At 38.1% G+C, this 17,090-nt stretch overlaps 1 protein-coding gene across 1 annotated transcript in view; it reads right to left on the bottom strand.

The window, feature by feature from the left end:
* Positions 1–4,326: 4,326 nt before the first annotated feature.
* Positions 4,327–17,090, bottom strand: part of PRMT8 (protein arginine methyltransferase 8) — a gene marked incomplete at both ends in the record, with an annotated part of 67,672 nt that continues 54,908 nt past the window's right edge. The window contains 3 exons of the mRNA XM_082308554.1: positions 4,327–4,410; positions 6,239–6,360; positions 10,727–10,877. Coding sequence (XP_082164680.1) covers positions 4,327–4,410; positions 6,239–6,360; positions 10,727–10,877 — 357 coding nt within the window. The remainder of the gene's footprint in view (positions 4,411–6,238; positions 6,361–10,726; positions 10,878–17,090) is intronic.

Here is a 17,090-nt window from a genome sequence, read left to right as displayed (position 1 = left end):
TGACACTGAGTTCAAGCCATATGAATTGGGCCACTTACAGTGTTATTGACAAGATGTTGAAATGACAGCATACATACGTATTTTTTTATGTAAAAGTAGCATGTGTGGGATGTATTTTACAGATAAAGGAGAGTGACTGTTAGATTACCTTCTTAAAGTGGGGATTTATTCTTCATTATATACATATAATACCATGTATCCTTTATAAAATTACCTTCTAAGTGAAGGAAGTTTCTTTTGATTATTTACAACCAAATCTGTATGTGGTAAATTAATATATAGAATCATAGAATTGTTTAGGTTGGAAAAGACCTTTAAGATCATCAAGTCCAACCATTAACCTAGCACTGCCAAGTCCACCACTAAACCATGTCCCTAAGCACCATGTCTACCTGTCTTTTAAATACCTCCAGGGATGGAGACTCAACCACTTCCCTGGGCAGCCTGTTCCAATGCCTGACCACCCTCTCAGTGAAGAAGTTTTTCCTAATATCCAAACTAAACCTCCCCTGGCGCAACTTGAGGCTGTTTCCTCTCGTCCTATCACTTGCTACTTGGGAGAAGAGACGGACCCCCACCATGCTACAACCTCCTTTCAGGTAGTTGTAGAGAGCAGAAAGGTCTCCTCCCAGCCTCCTTTTCTCCAGACTAAACAACCCCAGCTGCCTCAGCTGCTCCTCGTAAGACTTGTGCTCTACACCAGCCTCATTGCCCTTCTCTGGACATGCTCCAGCACCTCAATGTCCTTCTTGTAGTGAGGGGCCCAAAACTGAACACAAAATTATGAATTAATATTAAATTTAAGACAAATCCTATAAGAAATTATCTCTGAGAAGGTTCTTCAAACTAGCTCTGTAGTAAAACCATTCTGTCTCAAGTATATTCTTGTCTATATTCTGGACTGTTTCAACCGCTATTAAAAGTCTAAGATGGTGTAAAAAGGCTCTAAAACTACTAATTCTGCACATAGGAAGGTCCCTGGAACAAGTCCTGCAAAAACCAAACCAAACCAAACCAAACCAAACCAAACCAAACCAAAACTGTGAAACTTTAATAACATCTGGCAAGGGCTAGTTGGTGCTGGCAATAAGAAATGAATGTGACAATAGAGTCATACTATACTGTTCTGTAGAGAACCTTGGGAACAGGGAGTGGCCCTCTTAACATTAGGGACTACCTCCCTAATCCTACAAGCACTGCAAGTGTGAATTGCACACTATGCCTTTTAGAGGTTTGTTCAGTATCAAGCTTTTTTTGGATGCTCCTTTGTGTTTCAAGTGATAGGAAAATCCCTGAGAAGAGTTTTAATACTTTTGCCTTAAGATGAGAGTCAAGGCAGAAGCAACCTGCTTTCTCTTTTCTCCAGTGCTGTATTTGTTACTCATCAAGGACAGTCTTTTGTGTAAATACTGTATTTCAGTTTCTTTGTCATGCTCTGTCCTCAGCTCATGATCTTTTCTTCGTGTCAGTGGGAAGGAAAAGAAAAGCTTTAAATGTATGTCTGTTTCAGACAGCAATGTTTGTTTTGTCATTAGTATTTTAATGCAAAGCTTTGAGGATCACTGGCTTGGGTTCAACCCTGGAGTCCATGATAGAACTTGAGAAGATTAGGCTCAGACTCTGTGGTAGTTACCCAGACTTGTCGGATTGCTGAGGAAAGTCTATCATCTGATTGCACCTGCCCTGCAAGCTCTCTGCATATTTTTTTCAGTAATGCTGACCTAACAGGTCCCATGCATGCTGAACTCATTGATGCTTTCAAAACCGTAGTGGTAGGTAACACCTGTAATGGTCTTGAAAGCCTAAATTTTATTTTTGATCGCTGTGATTTGAAGATACTCAACACTGCAGTAGGCATTCTTGGTTCTTTATGTGATGGAGATACATCTTTATGTGATATGCTTTTGATGTGAAGAAGAGCACAAGCCAGTTTCCTGGGGTTGAATGTGACTGAAGTCTGGTCATCACCTCAGAGCTGTGCCATTAACATATAAGCAAGGACTTAATCTTGCAACATTGAAGTGAACGGGCACTTTTAGTAAGAAGCCAAGGTGGCCACTGTTGAAGAGAGACCTACATTTCACTGTCAGGTGAAAGATGAGGCAGAAAGGTCAGTACACAGCAGTGCTTAAAATACCTCTCAAACTGGTTAATGAGCTGTTCTGATCAAGTTTTCTTTGCTGCTTCTTGTCCAATGCTTTCTGTCAGGCAAAAATGATGCATTCTCAGTAACAGCAGGCAGACCCCTTGTGAATTCGTTTGGGTTTTTTTTTTTTTTTGGTGATTTGTCTTTCTTTAAATGAGGTGGGTTTGGTTTTTTTCCCTTTTTTTTTTTTAATATTAAAGATATTAAAGATTCATGCAGTGGGCAAGAGAAGTGGATGGTCTGAAGTACTGTCAAAGTATAAGTTAGACAAACAAACAAAGCAAGAGTCTTTCCTCTTGCAGTTATAGTCAGCTCAGTGATTACTGACAAAGGAGAAGTTAAAAATATTGTTTGAGTATCTTTACATAAATGGAGAAGGCTGAGAAAAAATTTGGTAGAATTCCTTACCTTAAAGTCCTAGAATCACAGAAGTGTTAGTAGAAAGGGTCTTCTAGATGTTTTTCTGGTCCAAGCCACTACTGAAAGAGCAGCTGATCTAGCTATGAACTGATCCCTTGAAAATGACAGCAATATTTGACAGATAAAATCCTAGTCATTTTGTGAGGAAAGTTGTTCATCCTCATTCCAAGAAAATGAAAGAAAAGTGCTTTAAAACAATAGTGATTAACTACACTGCAAACAGTACCTTTTACTGCTGAATTACAGTTTAATTTCATTCTACATAGATACCATGTGATACAATCCCTAGACCATAATCTTTAGACCATAAGAAAATGGAGGCACTGTACAGTTTTTATGAAGGGAAAACAATAGAAATAGGTTTCTAAAAAGTAAAAGTTGACAAATACTGGCAAAATACATCTTCAAGTACGCTTTATTTGCAGGTGATTAAAAAGATTTTTAGGCAAAAAACTAGTCAATCTCATCCAATACATGATGGAACATGATTTACTGCCTAATGCCAGACAGACTGGAAAATGGGTAGGTAGGACCGATGATGCAGTTTTCGACGAATTACATGTGATTAAATGGTCAACATTCATATAATAAAAAGACTTGACACATATGTATGAAGGATTATAAGCAGTTAATATTTTAACTATAAGTAGGAGATATTGTAAGAAAAACAAGGGGTGTAAGGGGATTGGGAAGCTACAGACATCTTAGTAATATAGAAGCCATAGACTTTTTTTTTAAAGACATAAGCTTGTTCCTGCAAATCACTGCACTCTTGAGAATAGTATTTGCAATTTAAAACTTACCTAAAACATCACCGAAAGAAAACACTAATTCCTATTTTTTTGAAAATTATTTTGTATTAAGAATCTTGCAAAGAACTGAAATATGGCATGGCCAAGAAAAATGAATTACCCACCATTTCAGAGACTTTGAATTCATCACGTTTAAATACTAAGTGTCTGATTTCAGAAGGTCTCATGCAAAATCCAGCTATAAAAACTCACCACAGAATATTTTCAAGGATAAAAAGCTAATGTTTTTTAAAGCTCTGACAGACATCCAGTTGTGAAGGTGAATTTTAAAACTAATGGTCCACATTTTTCAGAGGACATTCAAAAAGATAGTTGTTGAACTTTCTGTAAATGCCCAGCTCTTATTTACACTTTGCATGGAATATTTACCAGAGCTATAATTTTAGACAGTTAATGGAATATATCACTGCCTAGAGTACTGTCAGAGGTAACATCATTATCTTTCCATAACTGCATAATGAGAATTAAATCATCACAAAACAAATTCCTATTATGAAATGATATTTTTTCTCATGTACTATATATATTCATTTATATTGAATATAAGTCCAGTAATACTATCACAGTAATGTGCTGCAGTGGTCTTTCATAGTGAGAAAACTGCCCTAATCATCTTTAACATGCAAAGCTTGGAAGAACCAGAAATTCACATAAGTAGTACAATTTGTATATGCATCTTCTGCCATCCTAAAGTTAACCAGAACACTCAAGACTGTTGCTTATTTTTCCTATATGTTTGAAAAAAGCTACAGTTCTGTATACTGTACATTCACAGTGGGGTCCCAGCCCCCTGTACTATCTGCAAGAAGGATCAGGTTACCACTTTCCATCAGAGTAAACATTCTAGTATTTAATATAATAATCTTGTGAACAGTTGTTCCTAGCTTGAAGTTCAGCAGTTCAGGACTTGATAAAATTCTCCTCTTCGTCTCTCTGAAAGGTTTCTTGCTAGCGCATTTTGTAGTCATTAGATACTGACATTTCACATAGCTGTCCTTTAAAATCCAAGTCTACTGTGAAATCCAGGTCACGCTGTAAAAAGATTTGAATGTAACATGTAAGTAAGACCATAAGTTTAGTGTATGAATTCAGTTATCATTGCTTGGGCTGAAAAGACCTGCAGATTCAAGAGATACCTACTGTGATTTCTAACAACTTTTGTTTTTAAATGGTGCTAACATTGAAAAAGTAGGATATAGGATGTGTAATAGCATTCACCATACAATCTATGTCTAGGGCATATTTATGTATTTTTCTTAAGGCTGATTTAGTGTCCTGGTTACAACTAGGAAGCTTCTGAAATGCTGTGCTATCATCATACGTATTCTATAACAATTTTTTAAGGATATCCCCCACTGAGATGCTCTTAATCTAGGGTAAAGGGCTTTCACACTAGGATTTATTCCAGAACAGATCTAGTAAACTTCCCATTGCAGAGAAGTCCTCAGTCATTCTTTATATGCCATGTTTTTTGGAAAGAGGCACTACATAGCCCTACAAAACGAAGCCGTCTCATTTTGAAAGCTTTTGAAAGGCTTCATGTTTCAGAAAAACAAAGCACTAACAACTAACTAATGATAACCATAACTTATGATAACCATCAAGAGCACCTTAATTTTAGCACGTAAATCTGCATTCAGGTGCTTACTGCTGTGCAAACAAATTTGAAATAATTTCTTCATTTTTCTCTCAAAAGAAAATTCATACATTCAACCCAAAAGAAAATCTTCCAGTCCCCCAAGGACAACATAAATGTGGGAAACAGACTATTCTCCTCTACTTTCACGGCAAGCGGTAGCTTCAGGAGTTCACTCCTGTGTTTGTTTTAATGCCAGGTTTATTTTGCATTTATTTCTTCCCCTGTATCAATACTACTATGAAAACCATATCCAATCTGTATTTGGTACAAAAAAGGAAAAGTAATGCAAAAAAGGAAGGCATTGAAATGTTAAGATTTGCTACAATCAATAAATGCACTATTTCAACAATTACAACAACTGCATGGATGGATTATAACCAGGTTATTGTAATGGCTGTATGTTGTAATAGAAAATGAAGAGATTCTGCTTAAGGTTTTTGGCAGAAAATGGTGCCACTGTTTCTCCCAGAAGCCACAGTTCTCATGTCTTGCTCTTCTTTACAGGCATGGGTTGTTCATCAGACCATGTCTCATAGTTTCCTTACAAGTGAAAAGAAGCACTGAATAACTGACATACTTGGTGAGGGATTCAGCCCATAGCAGAGAAATTGAGGAAGTTTTTACCAGTCATGATAGTGTGATCTCCGTCATGCTTTAGCTTTAGTCTTAAACAAAACATCTGTATTTTCTGTGGAAAGCCACCATTTTTAAACAACCATATCACTCGATTAGTGAGTTCAAGTACATTTGATCAGTGAGGTCATACAGACCTTAAGCTGAAATCTGTTACTTAATTTCCTAAAGGAGAGTTCTTGCGCACTGAGTGGGAAATCTGGCTATAGATGTGGAACTGAAGTACTCTTGATCACCCTGTGTTGTCAGAAGGGATCTTACCACTAATTTTAGTGACAATATGAAGAGACCCTTGCCTACTTGTGTCACAAAATGTGAGCCAAGCTGATTGCAGAGGGCAGCTGACTTAGTGATATACTTGAATCGTTTCCTCCTTCCCATGCTAGCTTGTTTGCAGGCTGAGTTCTGTAACATTAGCACTGCATTATCATTGCTGTCACCAGCTTTGGTGAAGCTGTGACTAGAGCTCTTACTAATAAACATGAATTTAGAGCCTTTAGCATGCTCATTGTTTTGCTTGTATGCATTTTATTTAGTGTTGATTATAGTTCGTGATCAATGAAGTTGGAATCAGTGATGCTGACTCACCACATTTTTTGCATTTGGTTTCATGGATATAGTCCCAAAGATTTCTTCTCCTCGTCTCACAGTTAAATAGTCCTCTAAGTAGAAGACAGTTTGCTTCCAGTGAGTATAGGGAGCATCAGGTGCTAAAAAATATATATATGGGTATTATTTATAGAAATTGCATCTTTGTCTTACAAATCAAATTAAGACTTGGGAACAATTGAAAAAAGCCTTTCTTATAGAATGCTTTAACTTATATACTGTATTAGCAAACATGCTTTACAACAACACAATTCTATTGACTGTCAGTGGGCTGTCTTCTGGATTTTACTGGAATATGTCAGATGTGAATCACACCCAGCAAGAAGGATCACACAATGGGGGTTATTGGGCATGATAGGCACTTTTTTGATGCTTTTCTTTCAACCCACACACATTCAAATTGGGGAAATCTTTACCACTAAGTGCTTTGAATGTCAGAAGTCTGAATTAGTCCAAAAAATAATTACACAAACACATGAAAGAAACATTCATCAGAAACTATTAATCACAATGACACAGATGAAACCTTTGACTTATGATCCCGGAACAGCAGATTTTATAGTTTCCAGGAGGATACAGCTGGGGAAAGGGCACTTTCACCTTGACCTGTTTTTGGACTTTTTAAAGGCACATGCTATGGGCAATTTGCCAGAGATGGATACTGGACTAAATTAATTTCTAGTCTTGCTTAGCAGAATCACTTTGATGACCTTCTACTATTTCAGGTTTTTATTTTACTTAGTTGTTGTTATTTCTGATTTAAATTCAAATCTTTGAACAGTGCCTAATGAACTTGCATTGGTTACTTCTTGTTCTTAGCATTCTTGCAGTTAAGAGCATCTAGGAACTTAAGAATAGTTGTACAAGTTCAGAGACTTCCTGACCTGGAAAAAAGCCTGAGATAAATTTATTTTTCTTCCATTTCCCCAATCACTTTTTTGATGCAGACACAGGCCCATTGTATTGAATCATGCTAATAATACCTTAACACTGTTTAATAAATTAAACAATGATCTCATTTCACTTCAACATCAATGTTTCAAAAAAATATTTGGCTTTAGAAATTTTTTGCAACTGGAGAAATAATGAAGCTTTTTTTTAAAACTGTCAGGACAGGGATTTTTTAACAGTTCTTTTTTTCCAAAATTCTAGAATCAGAAGACTGATATAAACAAACTTTTATCAGAAACTGTGTTGGCAAACTGGTATCTTCCAAAGGAAAAGTATTTTACCAGATAATTTCTGGCTATATGTCTAGACAGTATTAATGACTGTTAATCGCAGTTCCTAAATGGAGAGGTCTTCTTGCAGGAGTTCAGATCCAGAATCTGTTTTCCATTTGGACGTGCTTCTGTAAAATTTTTAACTGAAAACATGTTAGATTGAATTAAACTGAACTTATATTTTAAATCATAACTGCTATCTTGTACACACATGTACATGTGCACATGCCCTTATGCAGAGCTATCTTCCTTAGAAAAGCCTGACATATCGGTTAACTTGTGCTCTGTGAACAGGGTGTGTATGTGGAATGTAGGCACAGGTCTTCAAGTCCACTCCAAATCACACACTTATTTTCTTCATAATTAAAAAAATGACATATCAATGAAGTGGCACTTCCTCATGTCCTACAAACTTGGATATTTTACTGAATTCAGTAGAGCTTTGCCAACAGACACTGGCTGAGAATCCAGACCAGTCTTCTAGACAGTGGTGTCTATTCCTTCAGTTACACAAGGCCAAATGTGTAACTGAAGGAATAAAAAGGTTTATGCAGCAACTTGTTCCACACCTACCTTATCATGATGTGCTGAATAGAGGCAGAGAACCACTTCCCTCAACCTCCTGTCTACACTCATGCTAATACAGGTCAGGATGATTGGCCAGATTCGCTGCAAAGGCATACTTCTGACTCATGTTCAGTTTATTGCTCACCAGAATCCAAGAGTCTTTTCCAGCAAAACTGATTTCTATTCAGTTAGCCCAAGCAATAGCATGGAGTTGTTTGGTCCCAGCTGCAGGACTTTGCATTTGGCATTGCTGAACTTTATAAGGTTCTTATTAGCCCATTCTGAACCTATGTAGGTCTCCCTAAATAGCAGCCCTTTCTCTTCAGCCTATGCTCCTCCCAATTTGGGATCATCAACAAATTTGCTGAGAGTGCACTCTATGCCATCATCCAGGTTGTTAATAAAGATGTGGAACAATATTGACCTCACTGTTGGTCATCTGTGGGATGCGACTAATAACTGGCCTCTGGTTTGACTTTAATGATTGACACATTTTGAGCCAATTTTTCACCCATGTTATTGTTCACTTATCCAGTCTGTATCTCACCAATATAGCTGTAAGGATGCTATGCAAGGTTGTATAAAGGGCCTTGCTAAAGTCAAGATATACAACAGCCACCGATCTTCCCTCATCCACACAGCTAGCTGTCTAGAAGGCAATCAGGCTGGTCAGGTATAATTGGCTTTAGTAAATCCATGCTAGCTGTTCTGAATCACCTTCTTGTCCTTCATATAGCTGGAAATAGTTCCCAGGCGGATTTGTGTCATAACCTTCGCAGGAACTGAGGTGAGGTTGACAGCCCTGTAGTTCCATGGATCCTGCTTACTCCACTTCTTGAAGATGGGTGTGATAGCTGTCTTTTTCTAATCATCAAGAACCTTCCCCCATCACCATGACCTTTTGACATTATGCCAAACTTGTTATCTGACCTAGGCTTTTGTCCAAACGTAGCCTCTTCTCCCTAATACTCTTTAACCTCTCTCCTTGAGTTCTCACTTCCTGTGTGCTACCGGAAGCTAAGGCCACCTGTGGTGGTCTTGCAGAACATTTTCAGTCTAAGTACCTGAGTGAGCCCTCTTTATTCCATACACCCAAACATCAAGAAGAGTCAAGAAAGTCCTCATCCCAGCCACCTTTTGCTATACTGATACTGGAGCAAGTCTATATCTACTCTGCAGACAAGCAACGCCTTGCAATAACATAGTGGGTCCTTTTCTTTGCCACTTTTGATGCCTATTCACTGGGATGTCTAAAAGCCAAGCAAAGAATGGCTGGGTTTGAGGTTAGATTTGCTGATGGGACATATTTTATGGGAAAACATTTATCAAATATCCTAATCTGGTCAACAGATGTTTCTTAAAATATGTATGTTCATATGCACACATAAAACAGAAACACATTCCGTTATTCCTTTGCAGATGAAGCCACATTCTCAATGATATAAAAGACCTTTTATGTAGTTCTGGCAATACAAGTAGACCTCCTTTACTAAGGTAGGTTTTGGTTAACATCACAACACAGTAACTACATCCTTCATTCAAAGCTTTTTTATACAGAAAACTGAAGGTTTGACTATATTACCTTTTAGAAAAGATTAGTGTGCTGCCTTCTGCTGAAAAATCAGCCTTCTGTGGAAAAAACAAATGCCTAAAACCTAAAGTGTTTTCCACCTTCGATAATTTTTTTCAGCATGAACTGAGAAATATTAGCACTTCAGGATACCACTGCAGTGCCTCACAGATTGTTCATGTCTCCCTAGCTACGCTTTGTGATTCCTATCATGGTGTGGGAAATACTATAGTTTAACACATATATAAAATGTCCAGGGAAACATGGTTACTGAAAAACATAAGAACATGAGGTACCAAATAACATCATCCATATGGTTAAACTTCTAGAATTAAATATAAATAAGTATTTTAACAAAGTACTTCAAGCTTTGAATCTCATGTAAAGGGTTGAGAGCTCCTGTGAAGGGAGAAAAAAAGAAATTTCCAATCATATTTAACTTACATCAGGTCCCACTTACACCTGTTTGAGTTGTGTAATGGTGCTAACTGCAGCCAGCACCAACTCTAATTTGTTGTTCTTGTCATTAAAGCAGTCATGAAGTTTTTACATTTTTTGCAACACTGGATGGTTTATTCACTCTGGTGAACAATGCCTTACAGGAATGGATTTATTCCTTTAAATATCTGCTCACCAAGGTAAGTTAGAGTTTCACATTTTGGTTGTTAGAGCCAATTTACATAAGCAGTATGTGTGTGGTTGTACCTTGGTAAAAAACAATGGTTTTGTTCTAGTCTGACAAGAGCTTTTGTTGAGTTTTGGATTTTGGGGAAACTAGGATGTAGACCTGCTATTTCTCACTGAGCTGACAATTCCCTGTCTAATCTGAGAAACTTGACACAGGATTTAGATATAACTGGTGATGGGCATAAACTCCTGGGTCATCATTCCCACTGAGCTCTAAGCTTGGTAGCTATTGTGAAATCCTGCCTCTGTTTTTGCAGAATTCCTACAAACAGTTGTCCTTTCCCCATCCTGCTCACCTCCCCCAAAGTGACAATATTTTTTATTACTGAAATTCGAACCTGGTGGTACAGTAAGCCTCCATGTACCATCTGACCAGTAGCACTGATATACTGATAGCAATAGAAAAGAAATACAGATTACCTGTAGAAAATCCCATCTTCTTGTGGCACTTTGTAAATTCGATATTAAAATAGGTGACCAAGGCATGAATGTAATCATTACGCTGAATTTGGAGGCAGAATGCAGAAGTAAATGCCAATTCTTCAGTCTTCACTGTATAAATATCTACTTCCTGTTTTGAAGAGAAAGAAAAAGGCATTTACATGCAGATATCTGTGACTAAGGTAAGTGTTAAATAACGTACTTAAGCATTTTATTTAATGATCAGCAACAAAGACAACTGGCAGCCCTTTAACGCTGTAAGAAATCAATGGCACATTTGAATATATGAAATCATCAGAAAATGATCCAGTTATCTGACTAAGTTGACAGAGTGTGATAAGAGAGGCCACTCACAGAAGAGTGTACATCCTTGGGAAAGGCAGGGAAGGGCTGCAGGAGCTGGAGGAAATCAAGGTAAAACCATGCTTTGACAAATATAGGCACAATGGATGTTGAAATGGAGATACAGGTCCCAGTTCTAAGACCTTTCATCATCAGGGACTGTCGGCATGAGGAAGAGTTGGGTTTTTAAAAAAAATAAACTTCTGATTTGTTTGAGCATCTCTGGAAGGGAATGTGCTTTGACTGTGTCAAGCAGTCAAAACATCTGAGGCATGACAGGGGCCTGCTTTTTGCTGATAATGCTTTCTAGTCCTATGTCAGATAACTAATTCCAAATAGTAAGCACAGGGATCTTACTCTTGAACTAGACAGATGCAAATCATGTAAATTGTACTATGACTTGATTGCAGTGGTTGGGAGCAATGAGGTAGTCTCCAAGATTGCTTATTTCCATCAATATTTAAATCTCACTGTTCAAGGCTTAAACTGAGTTTTTCAGATGGATCTGATTTTCCCAGCTAGGTATTGCTTGTGTCTGGGTTGTTTCTAAAACTTGTAGTCATCATAGGGAGGATACTAAGTCTGAAATACTATTAATTGTATTCTAATGCTATGGGAAATGTTTCCTATCAGTGTACTTTCTGATATCCTTCTAAGTGTATCTGGCTTCACCGTCCATACTGTCTTTGTGAGGGCATATTTGGCAAGAGCCAGATACCCCCAAAATATTTTTCCCTCTATTATTTGGAAAGTCAGTATTAACAACAAAACTCTTCATGCATACAGAGAAACAGAAGCTTTGGAGGCAAAAATTTCCTCTACTCTACCAACATAAGCCAGGAATCATATCACTGACCTCACCAGCATTACTTCAGACTCACGCTGCAAAAATGGAGTCTAGAATGTCCATTAGAGGGCTCTTTTAGCCTCTTTTAGGGCACAATAGAGGCTTTCTTAGCAATTGCATTCTATAAGCCAAGAGAAGTGTGCAAAAATAGACATCAAAAGATGCAGCCATATTTCAGTTACTGAGGTCTTTGCATGGACCACATATCATGTGTTTCTGAGACTTAGAAAACTTATGGTGAGATGATTTAAGCAAGCTATAGTTTTGGCCTGTCTGATTAGCAATATTGTTAAGAATAACTTAACGATAATGAAAATTATTCTAGTACATTGCAATGGCACTCTGAGTCATTAGTGCTTATGTGACCCATGTTTATAAGTGGTCATTTAAAGGTGGGATAGACTTAAAAGGTATTTTTTTCCTCAAAAAAAGATAAAATAAAAAAGCATACTAGGAATAAGAATTTCCAAAGTCTCCCAGCAGATTTCGATAGCAGCCTGCAAAATTTGCTTTGACAAGCTAGACTGGACTGGTGGGTGACAGCTGCAGATTTCTGTAATTTTTGGTGGCTTTTTAGTGGTATCACTGTGGGGAAGTTGTGAATTAAGTCCGATGACAAGGCACATAAAAGGGACCTAGCTCCCTCTCTCTGAGCTGTGTTGGCTCTGCAGGGTAAAGTGGAATCAAAAGCAGTTGGAACTATTTTTATTACAGAAGTTAGTGGAAATGTCTCAGAAATATTGAACAGATGTGCTGGATAAAATGGTGGTCACTTATGCAATCATTTTTTTAAGGACAGAAGCATACCTTTTTTACTATGCAAGATACGAGACAAATGTGGGGTTTTTTATTAATTAATATAGTTTTGAAACTGGCCTGATCCTGTTTTGGTGATCTCTTTGAATCATACTCTGGCCACTATATATTCTTACATTAAATAACACTGCTTATTGAACGTAAATTACAGCTAACAGCACAGGGGACAAATGCTATCTTTGCATAAAGTAAGTGGAGAAGTCATGATTTACCAGATTTAATTTAGATTTCAAAACCAACAACAACAAAATGGGCATAGTTAAGCATGGAACTGATCAAAATACAGCTCTTAATTATACTAAAAAATAAAATGTGTTAAGCTGAGCAACAATAAAAGCGTCAGAATTATCAGCTAAATAGGGAGGTCGAGACTGTGGTTGACACTGCATGAAAGACCATGAGACCTCCCATGCTACATGTCCTTGTTGCAGAGAGACAGAGGTCCAGTTTTTTCATTCACTGCATAAAGAATGGTTCTTGGACTGTCCTGTGGCACAAATTGCTTTAGGACTGAACAAATGATGTATAGAAGATCATTTAGAATCACATGGATGGTGATAGTGAGGTTGAGATGCAGTGTTGCCAGCTGCTATGTATTTCTCGTTTGAATGGTATCACCTTAGCTGAAGGCAACCTTACTAATGAGAGAAACAGCCTTGAATCAGGTTTGCTGATGGGAAAAATGCTGACTTGCTGCCTGACGCATTTCCTCACGCAAATCATAATTAAGGTTGCTTCTAGGGTGCCACTCCACCTCGTTTCTGATCTGCTTCCCAGCCAGTCAGCTTACTCAGCTAGGATTGTGTGAGCATGGAGATAAGTTAAAGATTCAAACCTCAATCAATGTCTGGTTTTGGTGGGGTGTTTTGTTTGTTTCTTTTGGATTTGGGTTTGGGGGTTTTCCCCCCCTTCCTCTCTCCCATTGCACTAGCTGTCTTGGTTTGGACAAAGAGGGAAATGGTCACCCTACCATAGGATGTGATGGTGAAAGCAGTGTTAATCATAGCAGGCAAAGGTGCTGAACTGGTGTAGGAGCTGGAGGACAGGCGGCATTGGTACAAGCAGTATTGCCAGCTTTAGCACAAGGATTGATCTGAAGGCTGAGAAGTAAAATTAATTGCTAGGGAAAGGAGAAGGGGCCAAACCCTCTTTTCTGACAAACATTGAGAAAATGACCTATATTGTGAATTTCATGCATGCATAAAGATGTGGGGGGAGCACTGAATGCAATAGTCAGCCCCCAAAACACATTCACTTTTCCAAAAGAAAATTATTTTTCTGTTTGTTTTTGTTTGTTTTTTTTTTTTTTTTTTTTTAAAGAGTGCAGAGAACTAACAGTATTAATGTAGGGAGAGAAGAAACAACATTAAATTCTGGGTGTTTCGGGGGAGCAGTGAAAGGAAGAATGGAGTATCTGAGATGATTGTTTTGACTGGATATTGCAGCATATGTTGGTCTTCTATTAGATGAAATAACAGGGAAGCAAATGTAGCTATGGCTTCTAGATAACAGAGACCTCAGCCTCCTGCCAGGGCCTCGCTTCTGCTGTCTTTTCCTGTTTGCACAGAAGGAAATGCCTGAAAATTACTAGGGTGGTGTTTGGTGGGTTTGGGGGGCAGTGGGGGTGGGGCGGAATAAGCAGAGCTAAATCTGATTGCTGAAAGGAAAGACTGTGGGGAGAACTGTTGGAAAGGAAAGCGTGACAGGGAAAGTCACTTAGGAAATGGAAGGGAGGTTTTCATGTGGAGAAAAGAGTAGAGAAGAAAAATGAGAAAAAAAGAGCAGTGTTTGGAGAAAAATGGAAAATGAGTGGCATAGGTGCCTCTTGCTTTACTTGAGGAGAAGTCGGGAGAAAGGAATGTGATTAGGGAGTTCACTGAAGTTGCAGTGGAGCAAGAGAAAAGTCTCATGAGGAATGCCTTGTCCTAAACCTCATGGGTCAAGATTACTATGGGAGAAGAACATGGGACTCATTGCAGCTCACAGACAAGTGCCTCACCTGTGTGGCTGGATCTCTCTGAGCAACAGTACCATTTTGCAGACAATACTGCAGGTCCTTTGAAATAAGGCTTCATACAGGTGAATCATATTTCCAAAACAGCAGAAATTTTTCAAAGAACTGGATATTTGAGCATATAGGTCAATGGTTTTTTGCTATTATGCTATGTTCTCTGATAAACAAGAATGTTGCATAATTTTTTTGTGTAGGGAAGGCAGTTTGTGCTTTAAGTAGCATTAAACCGTGTAATCTTAAAATGGTGTGTGACCTGCAGGAACTTTAAACTGTTCCTGGAAAGTGTGGGACAAATGGGAGCATAAAATTAGATTTATTTCTTTTTTTTTTTGTTCTTTCTCTATGGCTAGATAGGGGAGGATATTCAGGGAAGTCTAACAGTATTTTTTATTATAAACTTGATGTGGCATGTTCTTCATTATTCTTTCGTTTTGAGAGTTTTTGCCACTCTTTCATTGCAGGTTTTCCTACAGCTGTGTGAACAATTGATTTATTTTTATTGTAGTCTCTGGTGCTGACACCAAATCAAAATTAACATAGAGAAAAAGTTTTGGGTCAACCCAAACCCATTTGTATTTCTCTAATATGCAAGGGGATCAGAGAAGAAAACACAACTGTTTTACTGAGTTTGAAACAAACTTTTCCATTTTTTCAGGCAATGTTAAAGCAGTAGGCCCTCAGAAGGACACTTGTACACTTTTCCTGAGATCAGTTATTGACTCTGGTGGTTTGAAGATGCTTTGGTCCCACTATCCTCCCTGGCTGATTTGGTTTGGAATTTGAACAGAGGACTCCTACCTGCCAGGAAAAATTCCTATGCCCCTGGGATGTATTTAAGAGATCATTCAAAGGGGAATTGCTTCCACAATAGAGAAGATGCTGTATTCCCTGCATGCACCACCCCCAGTGCACCTGTGGCCTAGTAGCTAGAGTTCCTTGAAGGGTTCAAGACTTGGGTTACATCCAATTCCTGAAGAGTACAAATGAGGACAATTTACTCAAGTTTCCAGGATTCTAGATAAGTGTCATGGTTACATAGCATGCAGGGGTTGATGTCTTATTTTGCTGATTTTGTAGAACAATTCAGAGCATCTAAATTGGAATTAAAATAACTGCAGAAGCACAGGGCTCTGACTGGTCTGTTAGGAATGCATCTAGTGACTAGTCCATCTACTGTACAGGGAATCCAGACTCATCTGGTAGACACCCTAAGTTAGCTGGTTTGGGGTTGAATACACCCCTAAAAAATCATAAAAAATCTTTGTTTTCTTAGGCTAATATTATTCTCTGAATTCACAAATATTTTCAGGATCAAAGAAATGCACTTTATATAAATAAACCATGTGCAAAAGTAAATTAAATTAAAAAAAGAAATGCAGCCTCAGTTTTTCCTGCTTCCATATTGCTAGCTTGAAGAAAAGCCTCCTACCTTCCTGCCTTTCATTGACAATTTTCTCTTTCTTTCGTGATCAGTTTGTGAGATTAGGGACAGATTCTGGGACAGAGAGTGGTTCCTGCTTGTGTAGTTATTACCTGCTTTGCTCCCAAAGTGCCACTACATGGTAAAGCACCTTTCAGTGTATGGACAAAATATGTCAGGCCATATAGAATTAAATATAAAACCTGAATAGGAACAGTTTGAAAAATTTTGTCTGTCTTCTTAATCCAATTACTTTCAAAGATCTTCTAAAGAAAGCATTAGATTTGCACTTCATTTAAGGGCATGGGGCTTTTACAACTTTTTATTCCAGAGAAGCCAACCCATTTTGCCACCTGATCTCTCACTCTCCAGATGTATTTTATGCAGTCTAAATAACTGTTTATTTTGTGTGTGTTGCAATTTTAAATTGCTCTGGCTCATGCTGTTTTCAGACACAACCATCTTGTGTTCCCCTCAGTGCAGATGGACTGTGCATGCATACATACTCACACAGTTTCTACTTCTGTTCCTTTTTGCTGCTTTCAGTAAAGGTTCTGCAGACTAAAGGTATATATTTCCTTTTAGTATATGGGGATACTTAATGCTGTGTTTGTTACTGGCAAAAAGTGAAAGTAAAAATTAGAACTGAGCCTTTGGGATAAATGAGCACACTCCTGAATTTATGGAACAGATCCTACCACTGCTATTGATGTGGACAGCCTTATTCATGACAGTAGTCCCACATGAGGAGGATTACTTCACGTGGAAGGAATTTTAGAGCTTTCATGTGTTCCTGCAGGCTATGGAACGTGTTCTTGTGAACAGGAAGTAGTGACCATTCTGTCTTATACGTAGAACATAGAACTTATATGTAGAGGGAACAAGCTAACCTCTGGCTGCAGAT

The sequence above is a fragment of the Platalea leucorodia genome, assembly GCF_965183815.1.
Source record: "Platalea leucorodia genome assembly, chromosome: 4".
In the NCBI taxonomy this organism is placed as follows: Eukaryota; Metazoa; Chordata; class Aves; order Pelecaniformes; family Threskiornithidae; genus Platalea; species Platalea leucorodia.
Note: the sequence above shows the minus strand (reverse complement) of the source record. Positions and strands in the feature narration are given on the sequence as shown.